Source organism: Vigna angularis, chromosome 10 (genome assembly GCF_016808095.1).
Source record: "Vigna angularis cultivar LongXiaoDou No.4 chromosome 10, ASM1680809v1, whole genome shotgun sequence".
NCBI classification, from domain to species: domain Eukaryota; kingdom Viridiplantae; phylum Streptophyta; class Magnoliopsida; order Fabales; family Fabaceae; genus Vigna; species Vigna angularis.
The window spans coordinates 7,108,311-7,135,660 of NC_068979.1; the positions used below are offsets into that span (position 1 = coordinate 7,108,311).

Below are 27,350 nucleotides of genomic sequence, written 5' to 3' on the forward strand. Positions count from 1 at the left end.
TGCTGTTTGTATATTTGTATAGTTTCTTATTAAAACCAACCCCAAAAAACTTGCTCCATCGTGGTCGCCGTGTGTCTAATTTCACTAGTAATATTTATTGTGTTGTGCCACTGGTTTCTCATACAACTAGGAAGAGTATTCTGTACTATAAACTAGTATTTATTTTGCTATACTGTTGGCTTGTGATTAAGTTCTGATTTATGCATATAAGTAGTTCTCTTTACATGAAAATGAATGGATTTGTGCAAAATCAACTTTTCATCATGTTAATTTTATACTAAATTCTAAACTGTCCAGCTTTTGTAAAAGAAATTATACGAGATTATTTTTGTAGTTATTGTTTTAGAAAAATTGTATGATAATATTTACAATTTTTGTTAAAAAAGTTTATGAAAGTTTGCAGTTTTTATTAAAAAAATTTATGTGGAATAAGTATTCGTATATATAAACAGGCGTCGAAACATTAAATTTGTGTACTTTTATTTAATTTTATTTTTTTTCTATTGTGATTTCATTTAGGAGGAAGTAGGATAGTTTGTGAAGCTGACCAAAATCAACTTTGTGTGTTACATTTTTGAAGAGAGATTAGTCTTCATGATTCCTTTTATAATAACTTCGTTGATACATGTGTGATTGAGTAACTTGATCGTTAGTGATGAATTCTATCTTGAGTATGAGTGAGTTAATAGTGTAAAAATTATCGACAACATGTCTGATGTGCAGGACAATGAGAACAGATGACAAAAAAAGATTGTTGTCATCAATAAGTTTGTTCATATAGACAAGAGTGATTTGAACATATATTTATAAGATTTTAAATGTTCATTCTAAAGTATGTGAGATGGAAGTATATTAGTCTTTTAGTGAGTGTTCACCAAAATCCACATCAAATAATACAATTAAGAGATTAGAAAAAAGTTAGTACAAAAATGAATACCTGATTTGAGAAAAATTATCACAACTTAAAAAGTCTCTTAGGTTTATGTAGTTGTGTCAAAGAGTCTGCAATTTTTTTCATTGTTTTGCACAAGATGGTTTGTAATTTTTGCTAGAAAAAGTTGCATCTCCAGTTTTCGATAAAAAAAATTGTATAAGATGATTTTTAATTTTTGTTATAAAAAATTATATGAAAGTTTGTAATTTTTACTAGAAAAATTGCATGTGAAGTAATAATACTTGTACTGTGTTATTATTTGTGAGTGTGCTTCCTCTAGAAAGATTATTTTATGATTTCGAATGCAATTAAATTACAAGTTCCATAATTTACCTTCATTAATTTTTTTTTGAGTAATGATTCATAAAAATGTGATTAGCATATACATCCTTATTATTAGTGAATAACAGTTTTAACTGATACATAATTTTTAAACTGGTAGCAATCATTATTCATTGAGCTTGTTGGTCAAATAAATAGAACCTTCAAACTATTTTTGGGCCAATAATGTGCGCTTAAGAGTGAGTAGAAAGAAGGCTATTTCTTACTGTACCCCATCAAATTTTTCAGCACTATATTATTCTGGATTTTATTTTCCGAAACATTCTAAATCAATTCTGAAAGTATTTTTTTTGGAACATACTCACCTACTTATCTAGAAAAAAACCCACCCACTCTTATTTCGAAAATAAATAAATTCGAAAACTATAATGAAATGAAAAAAGAAAATTGATAAGGTGCGGGAAACAACAGTCTGGAAAGAAACTAACTACAAATAGACCGCAACCCATAGAAAAAATTAGAAAGAAACTAATTACAAAAAGACCGCAGCCCATAGAAAAAAATATCTCTTATACTTAAGAGAGATGTCTTAATTATCTGTGACTTAAAAACGTATTTATCTTTTGTGATTTTAAGAATAGTGTTTTCTTTTACTCCTATTTGTAATCTCAATTTATTTTATTATTTAGTTAATCTCTTTTAAATTATTAAGAATTTTAGAGATATGATCTTTTGATTTGAACGAATATAAAATAACTTTTATAATATTTTCTTTTATTATTTTCTTTATTTATATCATGATATTATAAAAGAAATGATTTTTACTATAACTCTAATATTAAAAAAAGAAAAAAAATTAAAAACATAAACTTTTATTAAGAAATCAATTCGTCCATCCTTTTAATTTTTGTTGAACGTAAATATTTCGCTTTGCAACTATCCTAACACCATACGTTAAGAAAAACAAATCAAGTCGCTAATTTATTAACTAATTACGGTCAATAATTAGGTATCCATTTTACAGAAATGAAGGGATGTGTATAATGAGTACACTGTGAACAAAAAGAGGACTTTGGTTCAACCGTTCATTGGCATTGGCCAAGTTGACAGTGTCAAATAAGTATTATAGTTCACCAAATATCAAAATAAAACCAAATAATAAGCTCAGTTATCCAATCAGTTGTGAGAACTTCATCAAATTAAGTTGAAAAAAAAAGGGTAGCATATTAAAAGTAGAATTCCAATTAATCATGTGAGAATTGGCGTTTTCTCTATTTGACTACTCCTATTATATCTATGCACAATTCCAACCCTTTCGCTTTCAAACAATGTCACTTCACAAGGACAATGCAAGTTGTAACAAATCACAGACGGCAAAATCAACATAAAGAAAGAAACCTCAGGTAGAATTACACACACGCCAACAGAAAAAAAGACAATGTTCTTCAAGTTTAGCCAAGGACGGTAAACAACCATACAAGAAAAAGCTGTTAGTTTCATCATTCTTTTGTTTGGTTCACCTGAAATAATATATCTCTCAATATTCCAACACCAGCATTGTTGTTAAGTTGGCAAAGCCGGTAGCATTATTTACAAGCGCGATCAAAAGAAGCAGGTGAGTGATTATTTCTCCATGGTTAAGAAGACGGTCTTGAAGGTTGATATCACTTGTGCCAAATGCAAAAGGAAACTCCTCAGGACTGTGTCTTCACTTCAAGGTAACCAACCCCAACACTACTCCTTAATCTTTGTTTCATAGCTTCGATAAAATAAAATTCATGCGCTGTTTTAATAAAATTATTATCTTTTGGAATTTTAATTTTTGATTCAATTTTAGGGGTGGATAAAATTGAAGCTGATGAAGGGAAGGGTACGTTGACCGTGACAGGGGATGCAGACCCATACGACATAATAGTTCGCATTAGGAAAGCTGGGAAGCATGCCGAAGTTGTGAGTGTTGGGCCTCCTCCGGCCCCTCCAAAACAAGACCAGAAAAAGCCTGAAGAGAAAAAGCCCGAAGAAAAGAAGAAGCCCGACCCAGGTAAACAAGAACAAAAACCGAATGAGCCCTACACGCAGATGCCGTATTACTACCCACCACACCAACCGGTGGTGGTGTACATGAACAGATACGAGGAGCCCAATCCATATTGCATTATATTGTAACCACGAACACAAGTGCAGAATGCTCAGTTTTCAGCAAAACTCAGACCAAAGGAGAGAGAAATATGAAGGGCACAACCAGTGGGAAAAAAAATGGAGAATTTGTTTGGTCTGAAGAAGTTATTATTGTTTTCAGGTTGACGAGAGATTGGAAATAATATCTGTTAGTGGTTAAGAAAGTACTTTTGCATCCTAAATTTCTAAAGTCATTTCTTTCGTATCAATTAAAAAGTAACTGTGTACTTTCAACAAAAAAGAATGATGAATCATCTCCAAGAGTCATGAACACAGTTTTAAGTTTGATTCTTATTTTTCATTTTTAGAACATGGCAAAATTGATTAAGTCAATTCGATTATTTTCCTGCATTTAATACATCTAATACACCTAATGAATGTGAGAATAAAATCATCTATTTCGTGTTTAGCTTGTTTTTGTCAAATGAAACATACAAAACAAAATAATTTGTCTAAGACGAATGAACCGTAACAGTGGTTTTTACTTTCTACAATAACATTTAATTTAAGAGTGATTTAGTTTAATACTTTTTGCAACATTTTATATTATTGGTTTATTATGGGTTGAATTAAAAATGAATCAGTTTAATTTTTATAAATTTTGTAATATGTAGTATACTATATTTATGTCGAAACTTTTCTTTCTATAGAATTTTCTTCCACGTAAGTCAAAATTGTACACGTATTAACGTTGATGTTCAAGTTGAATGGCTTAAAATGATACTAAGTCTAAATATAGAAATTTAGACGAAGAATCTAAATACCATGAAAAAGTAGAGTCAAATATGGAAGCTCAAATAGAGGCAAAAAAATTTTGTTTCTACATTTCAAAATTTCTTTTTTTGCTATCAAAAAAGAAAAAAAAAAGTACAAAATCTCCTAGTTCTTTTTGAATCCGAATCCTTGAATAAGAAACAATTAAATAACCAACTTTCTTTTCTTTAATCTATTTTAAAACAAAAACAAAAAAGTATGCACACTAAAATGAAATAGATTCTTTATAAATCAGATAAAATTGGAAATATCCTATTTTTCATACAACTCTTTTTATATATAATTAAATGATTAAAAAATTGCATATCAATCTAGAGAAAGTTTCCGTGGTTATGAGAGCATGATTTGTTATAGACTTAAATGTATAGACGGGTTGTTTTTATGTGTTCGGTTTTTTTATGGTGGAGACGAGTTGTTTGTATGTGTGTTCAGTTTTTTTCTGGTGGAGACGGGTTTTTATGATGTCATTCCAATTTATGATTTGGTTGCAATTTACATCATAACTATATTAGATGCAATGTAGATAAGAGAGAACAATAAAAGTCTTACGCTGCTTCTTTTTTCATCACAAGCAATTTTCTGGCACGGGTGCTATAGCGGTTTCACTTGGAAATTTTGAGACTACCTTTAACCTTGTGTGTCATGATAATTCTCTCTTCAAGAAATCACTCAATTTAATCACTCTAATCTTTACCTACCAATAACTCACATGTTCATGATCTTTACATTGGATGGAGAATTTTTAGAAGATAATTATTTTTATAAAGAAAACTTTGGTTTATGATAATTGTGTTGTTTGAGTAAAACGTTTTTAAAAAAACCATGAAAACAATTAAAATATTTAAAATTAGATAATTTGAAACTTCACATAAAAAGAAATTTTTGAAATTCTTATGTAATTTACTCTTCTTTTTTTCAATTTTGGTTTGAATATTATTATTGAGACCACTATATTTTGGTTAAGTTTAACTTTTTTTTTCTTAATGTTTATAAATATTATTTTATTCGATTTAACTTATTAAGCTTATAAGTGTAGTGTCTGTTACAAATATTATTACTTATTAAAATTTTGTTAATATTTTATTTTCTAATATTAACTAAAAGAAATCAACTAACATATTATTTAATCTAGACTTCACTTTTTGAGCTAGCATTTAATCTGGAAGTAAAGAAAGTCAACAATATGATAAAAATAACTTAAATAATTATAGTTGATTTTAATTAATTTCAATCAACATCAATTAAATTGTCTATTTGACAAAATATAACATTAACCAATAAAAAATTGATATTAATATTTTTAAATTATTAAATAGTTATTTTCCTTGAATATTTTTTTAGCTTGAATAATAATTAAAATACTTTATCTAAATAAATAAAATAAAATTTAATAAATTTAAATCTTTTTATTCAAATGAAATAATTTAAAATTTAATCAATTGAATACATTTGAATGTTTTCCGGACATTCTTACTCAAAGTTACTCTGTTTTTTTTTATTCATTAAGGACCGATTGACTATTTGATTTTTTATTTATTTTTTCTTTTATAATTCAAGAATAACTAGTTCACGATCAAGCTCCCGAGTTTAGTAACAAATTTGAGAGAGATTCATCTATAATCATTTTGACTACAGTTTTTTAATTGTTATTTAATAATTTAAATATAATAAAGAGTTAAATCTATTTGACAAAGATTAATCCACACAAATGAAGGATTTTTTTTTCAATGATTTTATAGAGTTGCATGATGATGTTCTAAATCTGTATACGAAATTGTTGAAGAATAATTCTTCTTATTTAAAGTGATTATTATTCATTTAAAGTGATCCAATAATATACTAAAGATCATGTTGGAAATTCAAGTTTAAGTTTAAATCTTATTATATTGGTAGATATGAGAAAGTAGAACACCCTATAAGGTTGAAAATTCATTAACCCATTTTCTTAAGATTTTGGATAAAAAGTGATGTCAATATCTTATGTGGTTAGGCTCAGATCTCATTGGTGTTTGTATCTCTCCAGTAAACCTCCTCCTTAATAGAGCCAACAAGTGGTATCAGAGTCAGGTTAAGCTTAGATACCAATGTGAAAGGGACTCATCCTTTAGAAAAAGATTGTTTGGAATCTAAGTGAGTCTAAGTTTCATATTAGGTAAAAATGAAAAAGTAAAATACCATAAAAGATTGAAGATTCATTAACTCATTGCCTTAAAATTTTTAATAAAAAATGATGTCAATCTCATATATTATAAATAGTTCAAAATACATATACTAAAAAAATATTCACGTATTAACAACAATCATAACTAATATCATTAATCCTATACATACTCTTTAGGGAATACTAACTAGTTATTAATTTATTCTTTTTTAAAATTTTCTTACTTGAAGGTGTTTTACAGGTGAAGTCACTTTGATAACATGCATCTGTCCACATGATTAGGACAAAAATTAAAATATTAACTTATTCTACTAAACATTATTATACTATAAAGATAATTTAAATCAAAGTAACCTATGTGACTTAAAAAAAATTAAACTTCTAAACTTTTAAAAAATTTATTCAACAATATTATAGTATTTAAATATAAAAATATCCATTTATATAATTAAAAATAATAACTAATTATAATAAAAAACTTGTAAAAAAATAATAAAAAATAAAAAATAATTATTATTGGTCTCGAGTCAATTCACATTCAATCTGATTTGAATTTTGTTAACCCACAAATTAAGTGGATTGAATTTTGTTAACCCACAAATTAAGTGGATTGAATTTTGTTTAACTCTATTTTGCAAAACTTTTTTTTTTAATTTAATCCAACCGCTCATTTTGACGTAAGTAGCTTTTTTATAGTAATCTACGTATGTCTGCATTGTACATACTTTAAATTGACCGCTTTTTACTTCAATTTATGGTTAACATTTTTGTATGAATCTTATAAAAAGGACAAAGTGCGAATATAGTTCCTCCCGAAATCTTTTCCACCTCATTTAGATTTCTTTTCTTCCATTGGGTCTGTCTTTCGTTTTACATAAACATTGTTCTAATGAATAAAATCATCACTATTCATATCACACATACAACTACTTATTTAATTATTTATAAAAATATCATTTGTTAATTCAAATGTTATCATTGTTATATTATTATAAATAGTTGTCAATTGGTTACATTAAATAATTGTCAAATCATAATTTTCCAAAAGAAGATATTTTGATATTGCCGAATAACTTAATCTTCAACCCATTTCCAATCTCACCGAATAAAGGAGAAGTTATGCAAAACTATTTCTATAAATATGAGAAATAAAAAAGGTAATTCTTCTAATTTTGATTACGCAACATTTCCATCTATTTTTAACGTCCAAAAAAATATAGCAACGAATTATATAGAAGAGGAGTTATCACATATCTAATATGATACAACAGTTAGAGATTTTAACAGTTAGAGATTTTAATATAAGTGTAAACTTTCCAGTTATCCATAATAATCATAGAATTTATACTTTATATACTACACATATAGTACAAAACTATATACATTACGGATCTAACTAATCTATAAAGTCGCATCGCCTCTATCCAACGTTTGCTCATCTCCCTCTCTTCACACCCACAGGATGATCATTGCAAAAGAAAGAATACATCACATACAAAACACAAGCGCAAACAAGGTAAGCTAGTTTAAATAAAATAATAATCATTATATTCATCAATTACATATCATACAATCATACATGGTCATTCCCATGACAAAACACTTTATGCATGACACTATACTGACTTTGACCGTCCAGACTTAGGATGATTGCCGAGCTATGGCGGATTGTGCACTTGTGGTGGCTTTTACTGCTTTGCAAAGCCATTTCTAATGGGTTTCACCCTACCACACTCACAAGGTTAGTTTGTTTCGAGCCTTGGAGCATACTAGAAGCCTCCAAGAGTAAAACCTCCTGATACTCCTCACGACATGGATCAATCCTCTCTACATGAGAATGAAAGACCATTGGAGTTTCAGGATAACTCCCAAGACCGAGCTCCTGTATTCATTCTAAACATACTTGAATCTCACCAAGAGATTTCACAATGATACATACTTTCACCACTTTGAAACCATACTTTGGAACCACTAATCTTTCACTTTGAATTTCAACACTTGACTTTGATACATAGATAAACTCATACATAATCATACATCATCCCCAAATAAATCCAAAATATCACACACATCCATCAAGAACAAAGAAGAAAAGAGTAGCCAAAAACTTGAACCAGTCGCTCAACGAACCCTCTCGCTGATCGAATAAACTCATAGTAATACCAAACCCTAACCTCTCGCTCAGTGACACAACTCGCTAGGCGAGTCCTCCAGACAGTGGTCCAGACCCTCCAAGAACTCGCTCAACGACCCTGCTCATTGCGCGAATCCTACAGACAATGGTCTAGACTCTCCAAGCACTCGCTCAACGACCCAACTCGCCAAGCGAATAAAACTCACAATGCTCCCAGACCTTAACCTCTCGCTCAACGACCCTGCTCGTTGTACGAATGTTCAGACAGTGTGCCACACCTCTCAACCACTCGCTGAGCGACTCCACTCGCTCAACGAGTCTGCATAACTCTACAACACTAAAATGACCAATTGTAAATATTTTTCCTAACTTCTAACCCTCCTAGATTGTGTTATACAACTAATTATACTCAACCAAGAGTGTCTAACTCATTCTAAACTCATTATAAACAAGTCATCACAAAATCTCAACCAAAAACTTACAAAAACTCAACTTAGAGACCCAAATTGAATTCTACCATTTGTGGTACAATTTCAAGCAATTTAGGAACTCTAACAAGTCCCAACTGACTTACCAACACTCTTCAAACTGACCATTTGCACACAGAACCCCAAACTCAAGTTTCACTAGGTCACTTCCTCAAAGTTGAGTTCTAAACCAAGTAGAACTCTATCTCATTACCACCACACCCTTCTAACTCAATTTTCTAACATTTCCAAATGTTAAACTTGACTCAAACTAGTTCATAACCAATTCCAGATTCACCAAAACAGTTCATCAACCATTTCTAACCATTTCACTACCTTAAACCTCAATTTTTTACCAAATAATCAATAACTAAGATTACTTTCTCCTTTAACAGTCCAATTTGTACAATTCAATTCATCAACATCAAATCCAAAATCACAAACATACATACAACAAATTCCACATATTTACAACATCTATCAACATACAAAACACGAATTCACCCAATTACTCCAATTATTATGAACACAAAACCACATTTTCCAACTAAACAATTAAATCATCATAAATCATAAACTCACGCCACATACTTCGATTAGAAGAAATTATCTAGCTTCCCTTACCTCTATTAAACTTGCACAGCTCAAGAAAATACCCCAACTGTGACTTGTACCGCAAGGAAAACCTAGAAAACATTCAAATCACCGATTGATGAGCAAAAACCAACCTTAGAACCTAAATTGAGAATTAAGAAAGAAGGACTCATATCACATGCAAGGATAAATTCTTTGCATGATCACCGATTTAGGAAAAAAGAACTAAGAAAAAGGGAACGAAACTTATTTGCTCTAATTGAAAATCTGATCGGACAAATAAGTAGTCTTCGACTCAAGGATCGCCTAGGCAATTCCTGATCGTTGAACAAATTATCCAAACGTAAGAAAAGTTAGAGAGATGTGAGAGAAAGAGAAGATAATAATTTTTTAGAGAGATAAAAGTATTTTAAATAATGAACAGAACTTTAAAAAATTATATTTATATTATAAGATTATTTTATAATAAAATACTCGGTCTCATTATTTTAATACATTTATCTACTCTAATATTCTATTTTCTAGGTTCTTACACCTATATTCAGCTGACATAATTTTTAAAATAAAAATATAAAAAATATTGTGTTAAATGAATGTAAAGGTAGGTCAAAATATATTTTCTTTTATTAAAATAAAGTTTTAAGTAAAATATTTGTCATCCCTTTTGTAATATTAATTCTATGCTAATAAATGGTTGATGTTGTTGATTCTATTAGGCTTAAATGCTTACTTCGTCCTCATGTTAAGAAGTGGATTTCTGTTTAGTACCCGATTTTAAAAATGAAGATATTGGGTCCCTATGTTATGAAAAGTGTATAAATAAGGTCTTGTCCGTTAAGTTGACATCAACGACATTAAGTCCATGCTGATGTGGTCGTACTGTTTCTCTTCTCTCTTCTTATTCATATATTTTTTATAACATAAAGACTTAATGTCTTCATTTTTAAAACCAGATACTAAACAGAAATTCAACTCTTAATATGGGGACGAAGCAAACATTTAAGCCATTTTATTACCATTGAAGAACTCTCCCTTATTCCACGAAGAGTGATCTTAAGAAAGAATTTATAAATCCACAACTTACAATATACCATATCATAATATTAAGATTTATGTCTTATTAGACTCCCATTATAATATGTCGATATGATATAAAAAATTAGATTTACGATGTTAAATAAAATCTTGTGTTATAATAATAAAAAAGCAACTTTCTATTTTAGAAAACAATTAAATAAAATATTAATATTGTTATGTGTGGACTAAGCTACATGTCAAGGAAGAGACAACCTTCTTTATGGTACTCAGATTAATATTTGTTGTCGCTAATTACTTTTTAGAAGAAGAATTTAGTATGATGGATCAAATTAAAGACTATATATTTTTTTTCTCTTAAAAATTCTGGAATGACATGGATTAAGTCAAGAACAAAATATTTTTGCAGAATAAAAAAAGTAATTTTTTTTTTCTAAAACACTACCATTTCTCTCTCAAATTAAGGTACGAAAACTGGTGTGTCTTTATCGGTGCTAACATTTCAACTTTAAAGTTTGCATTTCTTGAAGTGTAACTACCTTGATTAATAGTTGAAAAAATCATTTGCACTTTGGTAAGAAAATTGAATAAGACTTTACATTTTTCTAAACATAATATATATTATTCCATACTTTTGGCAGCGAAAGAAAAAAGAAAACTACGTGACATTTTGTTTTATTCCAATTTTGAGATGAAGATTCCTATCTTTATTTTGCATGGTTTAATTTTAAGAAATAAATTTCCCCCTATTCAGTAGGATCTTATTACACATAGGAAAACTCGTGATTACAGCTGTATTTCCAATATTATTGTAGTGTTAGAATTCAAGTTCGATCCTAACACTTAATTGCTTTCCATCCAATCAGATACTATTCATGTGATACTAATATATTTTTAATCAACAAATATTACATTTAAATTATTTTTAATAAGATATTAAAAAAGTATTTTATTAATAAATATAATGAATTTAAAAAATATATTCATATAAAAATAATCCTTTAAATAAGGATGAAAATGAAAAAAAAACACTGAATGTTCTGTTTGAGAGACTGCCATATTTTTTTTTTATTAAAACTCTTGAAAATTTTAAAATTGATTTAAAAAGTTTAAAAGAAAAAATAAGAGAAATTATAGATTTATATTTTCACTATCATGATTACTAGCATTTATTTATAAAAGAAAGTACGTCAATATTAAATGTTAAAAAGTAACACAATACATATATGCTTAATACTATTAAACCCATATTTTTGTCAACAAGAAATGGATTAATACCAATAACTTTTATTCCGAACAGTATATTAATGAAAAACAAAATTATTAATATCTTATACTAACATCATGTGTTATACAAAGATACAGTTAAAAGCATAATTAAAATATCCTTTATATAATTGGAATAATCTTCATGCGACTGATTTTTAAATTTGGTTTTAATTGTTAAGTTGATGTTTATGTTATAAACTGTTTAAGAAGCTGCAAATTTTTATTTCTCACTTTTAGACAGAGACCATCATTCAAAAATCCTTGACAAAATTAGTTTTCTTAATTATTTATTTATGCAGTATCTTGTTTCACAACTTTTTATTTTGCATTTAATGCAATAAGTTATCACATTAAATTGTTATTGAAATAAAATGTATTTTCGTTTTTAAAAATGGAAAACATGTTGACTAAAGTGAAGTGCGTGCGAAAGTAGTGTTGTTTGGTGGTGACATCGGACGAAACTGAAAGACATAGTAGTCGGCGAGTTCTTGGGATTACGAGTGGTTAGGAAAAATGCATAAATTATATATTTTAATAAATTTTTTTATCGATCTTTTAGAATATGTGTCATTGTTTTATTGATCTACATGTTTAAACGGATCAATCACAAAATACTGTATTGTTGTTAAAAAGTTGTTAAAAGAAATATTGAAGAATTTTTCATAAATTATACTGATTTTACTTCCTCGTTATCCGTCACAACCTTTGTCTTTACGTAGATCATTTGGATAAGCTTTTCTTATAAGAAAAAATCTTTGTGACTCACATTTTTTTCATATTTATAAAAGGAAAATGTTTGTTCGACAACGCCATTTTGACAATAATTTGACAACGACACATGTCGTTCTGTCATTTGTTGTTTTAAATGAATTTTTTAAAAAGTTGATATTTGTTTTTGAGGGCACTTTTGGAAGAAGAAGATTGCTGAAACCTGTTCGTGCTTTCATCTCTTACGAAAGTCTCTGTCTCTCTCAATCTCTTACGAAACTCTCTCTCTCTCTCTCAAGGATATCCATTCGAAACTCTGGCGCCACTGAAGTCCCCTTTCTTCGCCGTTGTTCGTTGGTGCTTGGATTCTCCATTCGAAAGTCACAGTCCACCATTCGAAACTCTCGCTCCGCCACCGAAGTCATCTTTGTTCACTGTTGTTCGTTGGTGCTTGGGTCCACCTATTCTTTGCAGGAAGTCCTTTGTCTCTGTGCGTCATTGAAGTCGTTGGAGGAAGTCTCGCTTGGAGCCACCGTTGGCATCTTTTCTCGAAAGGAGAGGTTTTTTCGTTGTCGCCGTTGTGCTTTTGGGTGTTGGGTGCGCTGATGACTTTCTCTGCTGCGTGTTTTTCTTTTTTAATACAAAGGTGTTTTGTATTCACACACTTTGTATTCGCACACTTTCATATAAGCTAGATGAGATCCATCACATTTTTGCCATATATTCAATGACCTAATGTATTCATTGGTGTAGGGAACACATCCATTCACATGGAACTCAGTCACTCATTCACAAGAAAGCAAAAAGTCAAAAACATTTTGCAATAACCACTATGGGAAGTAGTGTTTATCTAACCGGGGAGTACAGTTGAAATTTCTGTACAAATGAACCTTTTTCCTCTGGTAATCAATTACAAGACCTCTGTAATCGATTACCAGAGGAAAAATGGTCATTTGTACAAACACTTCAACTGTACTCCTCAACTAGATGAACACTACTCCCTAGGGTTATTTTTATGTCCTTGTGGGTGATTTCTTCCAGTTTTTGCATGGATGTCTCATGTTGCTAATCATTGATGGGAAGCTTAGAAAAACGTTGTTTTTGGGAAATTAACTACATCTACTAAAGTGGTCTAAAAATTATGAGTTAGTAATCATTTGAAAGATCTTTGAGTCTACATTCCAACAAAACAAGAATCAACTCATTTGGAGTTCGGTGGAGAAAGTTATAAGCAAAACAACCAGCAAAGATCAGAGGTGGTAGAAATATATAAAACGTTAACTTTAAAGAATTAACTGCACCTACTCAGGTGTCCAAAAATTATAAATTAGTAGTCATTGGAAAGATGTTTGAGTCTAATTTCTAATAAAAAAAGAATAACATCATTTGGAGGTCTGTGGAAAAAGTTATGATTAAAATAGTCAGTAAAGGTCAAAGTTGACAGCATGGGTTATGCACCTCACCTCAATTGGAGAAAACCACCTAAATGGACATTTTTATTTTGAAGAAATCAATTACCTAACCTCATTATTGGTGCATGGAGCTCACCGAATAACATTGAACTCACTCACCCATCTCAAAAAAGGAAAAATTCAACAAAAATAGAGAATGGGGAGCAATATTCATCTAGCTGGGTAGTACAGTTGAAGTTTCTGTACAAATTACCCTTTTTCCTCTGTAATCGATTACAGGGGTCTTGTAATCGATTACCAGAGGAAAAAGGGTAATTTGTACAAAAACTGCAACTGTACTCCCCATCTAGATGAACACTACTCCCCAACTCTGTTTTTCTGAACTTTGCTACTTGTTTTGTTCTTAACTTTCTCCACCGAACTCCAAATGACTTGATTCTTGTTTTGTTGGAATTTAGACTCAAAGAGCTTTCCAACAAAACAAGAATCAACGCATTTGGAGTTCGGTGGAGAAAGTTATGAGCAAAACAACCAACAAAGGTTAGAGGTGGTAGAAATATATAAGACGTTAACTTTAAGGAATTAACTGCACCTACTCAGGTGTCCAAAAATTATAAATTAGTAGTCATTGGAAAGATATTTGAGTCTACTTTCTAATAAAAAAAGAATCACATCATTTGGAGGTCTGTGGAAAAAATTATGATTAAAATAGTCAGCAAAGGTCAAAGTTGACAGCATGGGTTATGCACCTCACCTCAGTTGGAGAAAACCACCTAAATGAACATTTTTATTTTGAAGAAATCAATGACCTAACCTCATTATTGGTGTAGGGAGCTCACCGAATAACATTAAACTCACTCACCCATCTCAAAAAAGGAAAAATTCAACAAAAATAGAGAATGGGGAGCAGTGTTCATCTAGCTGGGGAGTACGGTTGAAATTTTTGTACAAATTACCCTTTTTCCTCTGGTAATCAATTACAAGGGTCTTGTAATCGATTACCAGAGGAAAAAGGGTAATTTGTACACAAACTTTAACTGTACTCCCCAGCTAGATGAACACTGCTCCCCAACTCTGTTTTTCTGAACTTTGCTACTTGTTTTGTTCTTAACTTTCTCCACCGAACTCCAAATGACTTGATTCTTGTTTTGTTGGAATCTAGACTCAAAGACAAAGGTCAAAGTTGACAGCATGGGTTATGCACATCACCTCAATTGGAGAAAACCACCTAAATGGACATTTTTATTTTGAAGAAATCAATGACCTAACCTCATTATTGGTGCAGAGAGCTCACCGAATAACATTGAACTCACTCACCCATCTCAAAAAAAGAAAAATTCAACAAAAATAGAGAATGGGGAGCAGTGTTCATCTAGTTGGGGAGTACAGTTGAAGTTTCTGTACAAAATACCCTTTTTCCTCGAGTAATCGATTACAGGGGTCTTGTAATCGATTACCAGAGGAAAAAGGGTAATTTGTACAAAAACTTCAATTGTACTCCCCATCTAGATGAACACTACTCCCCAACTCTGTTTTTCTGAACTTTGCTACTTGTTTTGTTCTTAACTTTCTCCACCGAACTCCAAATGATTTGATTCTTGTTTTGTTGGAATCTAGACTCAAAGAGCTTTCCAACAAAACAAGAATCAACGCATTTGGAGTTCGGTGGAGAAAGTTATGAGTAAAACAACCAACAAAGGTTAGAGGTGGTAGAAATATATAAGACGTTAACTTTAAGGAATTAACTGCACCTACTCAGGTGTCCAAAAATTATAAATTAGTAGTCATTGGAAAGATATTTGAGTCTACTTTCTAATAAAAAAAGAATCACATCATTTGGAGGTCTGTGGAAAAAGTTATGATTAAAATAGTCAACAAAGGTCAAAGTTGACAGCATGGGTTATGCACCTCACCTCAATTGGAGAAAACCACCTATAGGTGTTTGAACCAAGGTAGTTCAAGTTCATGACAATTTTTGCACAACTCGTAGAGGAAGAAGTTATTAACTTCTGCAATCAATTTGATCGACAACCATCTTCTTAGATTACATTTCATTGTATACTGTTGTGTATCTTTTCATTTCAAAACTTGTTGTTTCGTGAAATGTCATTACGTTTTTTTATTAATGTATGTGCTTTTTAATATTGTTATAATTTTTCATTACTCAATACCCTTCATTATTTCGTTTATATTTGTTTAATATTGAAGTATTCCAACTTGAAGTGTTCCATTAATGATCCATCCATAAAACCTTCAAAAGACAGTCATAACGAATCCAAAATATTCCTGGGGAGTGATTAAGCCACGTCTGGGTAGCACTCTTCAACTTTCGGTACAAAAGAAGATTTTTCTACTGGTAAGCGATTACCAGCTCCCTGTAATCGATTACAACAACATCAGTTCTTTGTCAATGGTGTAGGAACTCACCTCTCAACCCAGAAACACCTTAACTTGGTCTTTCAATGATGACGAACAAACAACTGCAAAAATGGAGGAGGGAGAACACTGCTATGAAGAGAGAAGTTGAAATGAAATTCAAATCCCTAAAATGGAGAGAGAAGACAGTGATAAGGAGAGAAGATAGAGTTCGAAAACGAAGAGGGCAGTTTCGGAATCCAAACTTCAACCCATTCCAAATCAGATTTTAAATTAAAAAAAACATTCAAATTTGACCAATTAAAACTTGACACGTGGCGTTGTCAAATCTTTGTCAAATTCGCGTTGTTGGAATATCGCGATCCTTTATAAAAATACTGATTCATGGCATAGAAACAGAGAGGATCACAATGACAACGAGTTGCAAAGCTAAATCTGCTTTTGATTCAACTTTTAGTGGTTTCTTTTCCATGAGATTTACTTGATCTTAGCCAAAAGGCAGAGAAAGCTGTTTCTCTATGGCATTTACTGGTCCACTGTATTACCAATTTGCAGATTCCTTTCGGAACAAAATCACTCTCTCCATCTTTGATCTTTAATTATTCCATTCCTTAACCATATTTCATGTAGAAAAAGTGCCACTTTTTCCATTAATCCACTCGGAACCTACTTAGCTACTCTAACTTTCACATGTGTAGTCTTTATAAACAAATTTACAACTCCAAAGGGTCTTATAAATTAGTTTAGGTTTAGGAATCAAACTATATAATAACAGTAAATGTGTATATACGTGGCATGTACCAAGACACGTATAGCACGTAGATACATGATGATGAAACAACTTTTTCTTTCTCTATTCACCAAAATCGAGAGGAGGGAATGCCGACTATGGTATAATAGAAGTGGGCTTGCTCCTGGTCATGCATGTTGTTTATTTAAGGCGAGTCATTACATAAAGCATCTCGTACATAAGCAAGCACCATAGCTTTTCGTAGGAACAAGACAAAGGATGTCCATTAAGAAATCTGGGAGCCCATTCGCTGTCACTTTCGTGAGGCATTTGTGTGTTGAGTACTCGACACGTCGTGGAATTATTTCTTGAAAATGGAAGCTAACCAATCGAGAATTGGACAATACACAGTAGTCAGTCGCAGTTTACAAGGACAGGGACCCATGCTTCTCCTCCCTTTCCCCATTCACTTTGTTTTAATTCATCATTTTATCATTTAACAACTTAATGCAGACAAATCACGGATAAAGAAAAAACAGTCAGGTTTGGTCATGCATGTTTCAGTATTATAAAAATCAGAGCGAGCTAATTTTCAATTCAACACGCCGACATTAGTTCATATGCGAGCAACCAAAAAAGTAAATTATATATATATATATATACAAGGTAACACCAGTGATGCCTCTCATGAGTGCAAATAAAGTTAACGGAATAAAATAAGCAATAATATTAAATTTTGAATTATCAACGTGTCACACACAAGATTCCTTGTAAACAAGCCATAAAATTTGCTGAAATTTCATTGGGTACGTGACATGATTATTAGGTTTGAAATTGGAATTCGTTTGATGTGTTCACGAGGCCTAGTTCGTTACAGGATACAAAGTTTTAGGACGTGTATGTTTCATTCTTCATGGGATTGAAATGCATGGCGAATTGTGGACATGCACATGTTGTCTGGTGTGAATTAATCATCAAAAAGTTTGGAGGTATGGAAATGCTTCGTAGAAAAAATCTGCATGGAATCACAGAAGAGAATCATAGTTGGGAGTAAGTGTGCTGCACGCAACAACTAAAATCCAAAGTAGCCTGACACTAACTCTTCATGAGACAGGGCGTGATGGTGGAGAAAGGGGAGTGTCGTTCGCACATTGGTTGAGATTGCTGAGAAAATCTGTTACTGATTTTGGTGACTGTTCCCTGATCACCATACGTGTACAACCTTATTCTTCATCTTCTTGATTTTATTCTTTCAATCAAGCACAGTTAGCAATCAAATATTATACCAGTAAAACAATTTAATATTGTGATTCTCAGTTTTAATTCTGTATTTTAAGAAATATTTCCATTACAACTGTAGAACCAGAAGAAAATATGAACTGGAAGATAGCTAGACAAAATCAATGACGAGCTAGTGTTTATGACTGGTTAAGGTTGATTGTGAAATCAGATAGATTTACTTAGTATATTCTCAGGTTGGGTTTGCTGTCAAAAAAATATCGATTAAATCATTTTCAAGGCTTTTAAAATTAGTTTGATCGTTAGAAACTTCAAGAGTGTCGCGTTACGAAGATAGTGTTTGAGAAAGATTCATTCTATTCTAAATAATAAAATAAGGAAAGATAAAGTTCCAACATGCTTTTGATTATTTTATTTATAACTTTTTTATTTTAAAATGAAGATATTTAGTTATTTAAAGTTCTGAAATTTTAGTCAAATCATTCAAACTAAAACGTTGATTATGAAAGTAGTAATATTGACTTATACATGACCTACTTTCTTGACAATTTTATTTCATCGTTAAAACACACTCAAATTATAAAAAATATACAATTTATTACATATAATATACAAAATATTATTTCAACAATCACTTTAAAAATCATAAAATTACTATTGATAACACACATTTGATGATAAATCACTTGGATCAACAAACATAAATTTATCGGTCAATTAAATTTATCAATCAACTTGATCAATGCAAACATTTACTTATAAGTATTGACCATAAAAAATTCGTTAATAAATGTACTTAAGTAAATATTTATAGATAACATCAAACAATAAAATAAATTATTTCGTCTCTTTCTTCCTCTTTTCTATTATTTTTTTCATTTTTCTTGCTAATTGATTGTTAAGCTACCATCATTATTTTAGGTCATTTTCATCTTTTTTTATATTTTATTTTTCTCTCGTTCGTTTTTCTCTTCTTTCACTTTCTCCTTCATTCACCTCCTCAATGTTACTATTTTCATGCACGTGTTACTAACGATTATTGGTGTGATTGACACTATTACTTTTACAGCTCACAATTTTCTTTAAGGACACAAGATCAGAATTGTAGTTGGCTGATGTTCTCACCAAAGGAGTGTGAAGAAGCTTGTTTAATGAGTCTATATTCAAGTTGGGAATGTGTGATATCTATGCACCAACTTGGGTGAGGATGTTAAAATATATCAAATATTCTATTAGTAAATATTAGGTAATCCAATATTGTATTGACTATAATTTAGACATTATTATATTTTGTGAAGATTTATGCAATTGTCATTCCTTTAATAAATAGAGAATTATAGGATATATATATATATATATATATATATATATATATATATATATATATATATTATTCTATTATTTAAAATAATACATCATAATTATTCTTTAAACAATATGATATTAGAATCAAATTAGAGTATATCATCCTTTAAACGATATCATATTAGAGTCATATTAGAGTAGATCCTAACAAGATTTGTCTTAGAATTTTATTCAATTTTTTCTTAATGAAAAGTGTCAGACGTCGAAAATACGCACCCAAATCCTTCCTGTCAGAGTCTTTAAAACGCACCCAAAACCCTCTGCGCGGACGCCAGGTATCAAGAAACGAGGATCCGAAAATCAGATAGTGGAATGCAGGTGTCAGCAGGAGAGCGGACGTTCGTTTTTAAACAAAACTGATTTTCTGAAATCCACGTCACTCACTGCATGCACTCTTCTTCTCCAAAAATCTGATCTTTCATTTCTCCTTCTTCTCTCTAGAACTTGTCCCTTCTCTCTACCAAAACTCACCTTTTCTCCTTTCCGATCACCGTTCAGGCACCGTAGGAGCACTCCTGGCGTCCCAAGCTTCAATTTGAACCGAACAGCTTCGAGTTCTAAAACTGGTAAGTTCCTTCCCCTTAGCCGTTCGTTCTTTTGTTACATGCAAACCAAGTTCTGGTTGCATTCAGGGGTGTAGTCTAAGTTATTTTTGATTTTGATGTTGTTCGGTTTAGTTGGAAGAGTTAAGTGATCGTTGAGGGTAGATTGTAGTCGGACGAACCAAAAACCTACTCTTAGGACGTTCAATCACGTATCCAGGTAAGGGAAGCTTATTTAATTTAATTGTATGATTATTTGTACGTTCGTTGATAATGAATGCATGTGCTGAGTGGTTGAATGTATATAAAGTATGAATATGATTATTTACTAAGTTATGGATTGTATGAAGTATGCAACTTGATTTTATATGAAAGTATAAAGTTACGAAATTATGTGTTAAGAAATATGTTGGAATATAAATGATCCTGATATGAATTTCCCTAAGAAAGTGTACGTTCGTTACTGAACGGTCCTTGATCGTTCGGTTTTCTAGTTAATTTGGAATTGTAGTGGATTCTTTCATTTGGGAAGAATCCTAGTTGAGGACGAGCGTCTTCACTTCGGAATATTGTGCATGAGCGTTCGACCAAGCATAGTTGAGTATTAACGTTCGGTTATAAATCTAAGTATATATGTAATTGTATATTTTATTGTTCGTCAACACTACTTCAATATTATCGTACTATGTTTATCAAGTCTTTTATGTTAAGTTTACTTGTGCTCGGTCTTACACCAGACACTTGTTCCATCTCCTTAAGTTAATTTTAATACGAGCGTTAGTTTAAGCCTCCTAGCGGTTCGCTCTCTATAGTATTCAGTCTTTGACTGACATTTTGATTTTCTTGATACTAAATTATGTCAAACACAAGTGTTCGGTTTTCTCTATGTGAATCACTCTAAGTACCGGTCCTTGGATGCCTTGAAATATTCTTATTCATTGGTTTCACCCTAGAGTCCACGTTTTTGGTTAGTCTTTTAATGTTCTGAGTGAGTTCTTAAGAGTCAGTTCATCTAATTGACTAAATGTCGAAATTGACGTTCGTCCCATTTGTCCTTGGAATATATTATTGTGCTCGCTATCTTTCTTAAAATCCGATGTCCACCCTTGGTCTTAATCTATTCTCAAATTTGAAGATCTCCCGGTTTCGCTCTATGTGTTCGGCCCAGCTTGTAAGTTCGGGTTTAACGTTCGTCATTTTAAAATTTTTGGAATCTTTGTACGAGATAGTCCACCGAGATATTTATTAATGAAAGATGAAGAAAATGTGATTGGGAAATGTTGTGAATTATGGACGAGTGTTCCGGGGAGGAACGACTCATGTATGAATATTGGATTTTGGTAAAGTATGACTGTGGGCATGTTAAGCTGGTCGTTCATCCTGATGTTCCGCGAGTACTCGTCTTCACGTAGAGGAGGGTAGGTCATGTGTGGGAACGGCAGGAGGTCCTAGTCCTTAGGGGTACTTTGGACAGATAGGGCTAACCTCGGGTGGCAACTGTTGAGTGTATCCCAATTATTACATCACCCTGGTGCACGAACGCCTGTAGCTACACAGATTTCATACAGTCCGGACGGTCGGTCTAGTGATAGGCGTTGTAATAATACTTATGTTGAAATGTTCTTGTGTTGGATTGTTTAATTTATATGTTGAAGCATGAATTAAATTACATAAGCTTACCCTTCCTTTTCTGTCGTGTCTTGTTTTGTACGTCCGTATTGTCGTTGCAATGATCATCCGTGTGGATGTGAGCAGACGCGGACACGCTGTTGGAGGATGTGCTGGAAGAAGAAAATTTGGAAGATGCAAACCTCGTAAAAGTTGAAGTGAAGGCCGAACAGTAGGACGTTCGGTTAGTAGTTAGTAGTTTAGCGTGAGGTGACCGTTCGGTCACTTCCTTTCCTTTCGTGTTATCTGACCGATCGATACTTTGACTTTTGTAAGCCGTTCGGTCATGTTTCCCTTAATCTTGTACTGTTTACTTTTGGAACTCCATGTAAGACCGTTCGGCCAAAATCGTACGCTTGTTTATTATAAGACTGAACTAATTTATTATTAAATGTAATTAATTTTATTATATGGTTTATTACTGTATTTTTGAATGTTAAAAAAGAGATAAGTGTAGGCGGGGTGAGTCACATACATACATCTGTAAGAGTTACGAGAGAAAAAAAAACACAGCACACATATATTTATTGAAATGAAAAAAAAAAAGGAAAAAGGAAAGGAAAAGACATGCACAGTAGGATTTCCACACATACATGCACCTTCTGTTTCCCAATCAAAACCCATAGCTGTGATCACCAAACACATAACATTTCTAAGCCGAACATACTCTATATATGTCCCTCTTCTCTCTCTGCTCTACCAACTCTGTGTAGTGTGTGATTAGTTTCTGTATAGCATTAGCCATAGCCACCGCATACCACCATGTTTTCCCCAAGAGACATGCCTTCTCCCTCCTCAATCTTCTCAGCCTACGCCTCCATGACAGCCTCTATCATGCTGCTGCGTTCCATGGCCAACGAGCTCATTCCCCACCCAATCCGCGGCTACCTTTTCAACACCTTCCGCTACCTCATCAGGCCTCGCTCCCCTACCCTCACCCTCATCATCGAAGAGTCCACCGGCATAGCCCGTAACCAAGTCTACGACGCCGCGGAGGCTTACCTCTCCACCCGCGTCAGCCCCGAAAACGAGAGGCTCAAGATCAGCAAGAGCCCCAAGGAGAAGAAACTAACCATTCGCTTAGAAAAGGGTGAGAAGGTGGTGGACTGCTTCAACGGCGCCTTCTTCAAGTGGAGATTCATCTGTGCCGAGTCCGAGAAGAACAACCCCAACGACCAGACCAACAGCAACATCTCCGTAAGATCCGAAAAGCGGTCGTTCGAGCTCAGCTTCCCGAAGAAGCACAAGGAAATGGTGCTGGACTGCTACCTGCCCTTCATCCTGGAGAAGGCGAAGGAGATGAAAGACGAGGAACGCGTGCTGAAGATGCACACGCTCAACACTTCCTACTGTTTCAGCGGGGTCAAATGGGACTCCATAAACCTGGAGCATCCTTCCACGTTTGAGACGCTGGCGATGGAGCCGGACCTGAAGAATGCGGTGATAGAGGACTTGGACAGGTTCGTCAAAAGGAGGGAGTTTTACAAGAGAGTAGGGAGGGCATGGAAACGTGGCTACTTGCTCTATGGCCCTCCTGGGACTGGCAAATCCAGCTTGATCGCTGCCATGGCCAATTACTTGAAATTTGACATCTTTGACCTCCAACTCGGGAACATTGTAAGGGATTCCGACCTCAGAAAGCTTCTTCTCGCCACCGCTAACAGGTCCATCTTGGTCATTGAAGACATTGATTGCAGTGTGGATCTCCCAGAGCGCCGCCATGGAGATGGACGTAAACAAACTGACGTACAGGTTAGTATTTCTTTCTTACTTTTCTACTCTCTGTTATCATATCCTCCCTTCATTCATTCTACTTTCACCTCTCTCTTATCCCTGCAATTAATACATTTGGATTTTCTCATCATTGTATTCAATGAATTAAAACAGATTAATTTAGGCACTTATCTAAAAATGCCATCCACCGGTTGATTTCTATAATTAATGTCTTGAAAATTATGCTGCTAATTGTGATTTTTAACGGAATAAAAAGTTATGATGTTTGTAGTCAGAAAAAGTATGGATTTCTTGAACCAGTATTCATGTCACAGTGGCTAATACTTATCATATCATATTAGTTGTTGTTTTTTACTTTTTTTTAGTAAGGCTTTGTTCAGGGAGGCTTTGTTCACATATTCGAGGGAATGATTGATTGATTGGATTTAAGAGAATTTAAAAATAATTTTTTTTATTTGAGTAAATTTGAAATGAATTATACTGAATTTAGAAATAAATTATTTTAATTTGTCAAATTAATCAAATTCTATTTAATTCTTACAAAAGTTTTAAATTCACTTTCACTTAATGCCAGATTCATTTTAATAAATAACAAAAAAATCTCTCTCCCTGAATAGATTCAAGTAAACAAAGATAAATAAAAAGGTGAAATTTTTAGTTAAAAAGAATAAAGAGAGAAGTAGTCTGGTCGACCTCGTAAGAAAATGCGAATCGTTGGGTGTTCCTTTTGCTACATTTACCAAAAGCACCAAAGGGGAATTCTTGGCCAAAAATGGTTGTTTTCCTAAAGGCAAGCCGACCACGTGGGTTCTGATCTAAGTGTGTAGAATGCAACAATAGATAGAGTTATAGAATTTGACAGGACAGGTTCACTGCTTTACCATGTGTTATTAGACTCATTTTCTCATTGGTGTGGAAACCTTTTTCTATCATTTCTCTTGCTAGTGGAAACATGCCGTTTATAAAAGCACGCCCTGAATTGGTTAGTGGGGACTACCGTGCAGTTTAGTAATTGGGTGTTGATGGTAATTTAAAGACTATCAGTGAATGAAGAAGTTAAATTAAAACCATCCAAAGCATTTGCCACATCGTCCAAATGCCACTTTCAATTCCAAAGGATCAAAAATGGGCATTTCACTGTCAATCCACGCAATTCGTTCGGCCATTTCATTTTTCTTTTCCTCTTTTTTGTTGTTTTGTGTTTGACAATTAGCGAGAGAAAGAGTACAAGTACCTGTGGTTCGAATGTCGTTGTTAAATGTCATTGGATGGTGGATGCCACACAAGACGATCTTCCGTGTAAAGCTTCTATTATGGACTCATGTTGCTGTCATATTTTATTCTCTGTTAATTTGGTAGGACATGTTACGGAATATTTTACATTGCTTATTTTCATCACAATTAAAACCATCCATGTATAAAAAGCAACACCCTGTTACTGTCGCCTTCAATTTTCTTTAACCCGCCGCGTGCGCTACTTTTTTATCCTACAACATGTTATCCAATTTTTAAGTAAATTTAGCATCTTTCCACCTATGAAAGCAAGATTATGTTACTCACATCTACTTTTCAAACTCCTCTTTTACATTCTAATTTTTCCACATATGTCCTATTTTATTATTATATCACTGCTTGCTTGCTATATATGCTAATTTTTGTCGTCACCTTTCACTCCACACACAGGGTGAAAAATTCTCTGTTCTATTTAGCATGTATATGAGTTCACAGGCTACTGCATCCCTATTTACGGATACTTTCCCGGATACATCCCCTAACTGAAACATGTGTACATAACTAACTCACAATGAACATAACTGAAATAACTTCTATGATCTAACATCATATGTATTTTATGTGACAATAATAACATTTTCCATTTTCTTTGACTCTCCCACTATTGAGACAGCTTTGTTTTCATGGATTTGACAGTCAACATATCTGAACTTATAATTTTTTTTACTCTCATCTGAATGAGTTGGTCAACTGAAATAAAATAGAATTTTGCGTTTAGATTACTAGTTCAAATTGTTATGCACTTAACCTGATAATTTCTGACAGTAAAAAAAGAACGTGCACGTACACTATCGTTTATGAAGTTCAATGTTGTTGTTGTGATTGTTAAAGTTTGTAAAGTCAAATTGATGATAGGCTGACAGAGAATCTGATGGATGGATGCAGTTGACTTTGTCGGGGTTACTAAACTTCATTGATGGGCTATGGTCCAGTTGTGGAGACGAGAGAATAATCATATTCACCACCAACCACAAAGAGAGACTAGACCCAGCACTGTTGCGGCCCGGAAGAATGGACATGCACATTCACATGTCCTATTGCTCCTACCAAGGCTTCAAGCTTTTGGCCTCAAACTACTTGGAAACTCCCTCTGAACATCCCCTCTTTGGAGAGATAGAGGGGCTGATAGAGGACATACAGATAACCCCAGCGCAAGTGGCAGAGGAATTGATGAAGAACGAGGACGCGGAGGCCACACTTGAAGCATTCGTGAAGCTACTGAAGAGAAAGAAGATGGAGGGTGATGTTTGCGAGAACTATGGTCCTGAGAAACCACAACCTTCCAAAAGGCGCAAGGTTGGTTGCAAGCAAAAACCAGGTGTCGGCATTAGCAAGAGCAACATTGGTGTGACTCAAAGAAGGACAAGGAGAATGAGAAGAGAGCGTAGTTTTTAGTCTCCTGGTCCAAGATATATGGTCGAATAAGGTTGTTGCAGCTACTACTACTTGTCTCCGCAAACTAAAATCGCTGATGTAGGCTTCGGGCTTTTCTTACTTTTAATCAGTTGCTAAGAGGCTAGCTAGCTACATTTTCTATCCAAAACTTCAGACTCTCGTTGAAATGAAAGGGTAGCACTGTGTGATTGCTGGTATCAGTAAATGAACAATATATGTACGTACATGTAATTGTGTATAGTTGTCCAAACAACGGACACTGCCCACTGTATTCAAGCAACATAGGTTCTTGAGAGTAATATCTTGTTAATTCATCCTACGAAGTATTTATTACATAAATATATAAAATAAAAGTTATAAAAATGAAGTCGGTAATATACTTGTTCTTTTGTTTTTCTGTCCATGTAATGTGTATCCATCATTAATTGATGAAATGAATTAAAGATGAGCACGGTGTTTTGTAGATTTCACATTAACAAATAAATATGTATGCTTATTTCTTACGCACCATAACACAAAAAATAAGCATATGTGTGTTTTACAGATTTCACCACAAGACCTCTTTATATCCCAAGACACACATATTCTCCATCTCACGAAAATGGAGGTCGACAACAGGCTTGAAGACGAAACACCTGTTGACACGTGATGATGACACACTCCTCCAGCTACAGATTTTCCCTTGTCATGGATCTTTCAGAAAGACAGGTTATGCGAAACGAGAGAATTTGAAAAGGTTTAAGACTGATACATTAAAAAGAAAAAACAGGGTTTTGATATAGCGTCGGAACATACTTTAAAAGCAGTAGTCACGATATACAAACAAACGAAAGGAGACAAAATGATAACAAGAAACTTTGCCTTTTGTAATACCTAAATAAACATCATGATCTGTAAGAGTCAGTTACTCGGTATCACCTCCAAATAAGAAAAAATTAGGGACAACTATTATTGGATCTTTCTTCAACCAGTAACATGGTACCAAAACAGCAATTCAAAATATCATAGTGCTAAACACGTCTTCAAATAACAATATTTTACATCTCATATTCCCCATTAA

The 27,350-nt window shown here is 32.9% G+C and overlaps 2 protein-coding genes across 3 annotated transcripts; both read left to right on the top strand.

The window, feature by feature from the left end:
• Positions 1-2,667: 2,667 nt before the first annotated feature.
• LOC108335604 (heavy metal-associated isoprenylated plant protein 43-like) lies at positions 2,668-3,674 on the top strand. The gene is made up of 2 exons (XM_017571632.2): positions 2,668-2,934; positions 3,054-3,674. The coding sequence occupies exons 1-2, from the start codon at positions 2,850-2,852 to the stop codon at positions 3,380-3,382; spliced, it is 414 nt and encodes a 137-aa protein (XP_017427121.1). The 5' UTR covers positions 2,668-2,849; the 3' UTR covers positions 3,383-3,674.
• Positions 3,675-22,481: 18,807 nt separating this feature from the next.
• LOC108335738 (AAA-ATPase At5g17760) lies at positions 22,482-26,657 on the top strand. Of its 2 annotated transcripts, none has more exons than XM_017571863.2 (2): positions 22,482-23,620; positions 25,751-26,657. In XM_017571863.2, exons 1-2 carry the CDS (start codon positions 22,631-22,633, stop codon positions 26,288-26,290), a joined length of 1,530 nt encoding a protein of 509 aa, XP_017427352.1. In that variant the 5' UTR covers positions 22,482-22,630; the 3' UTR covers positions 26,291-26,657. The 2 variants fall into 2 exon arrangements, with proteins under 2 accessions (XP_017427352.1, XP_017427353.1); XM_017571864.2 differs by having other exon boundaries at positions 22,485-23,620; positions 25,781-26,657.
• Positions 26,658-27,350: the final 693 nt, after the last annotated feature.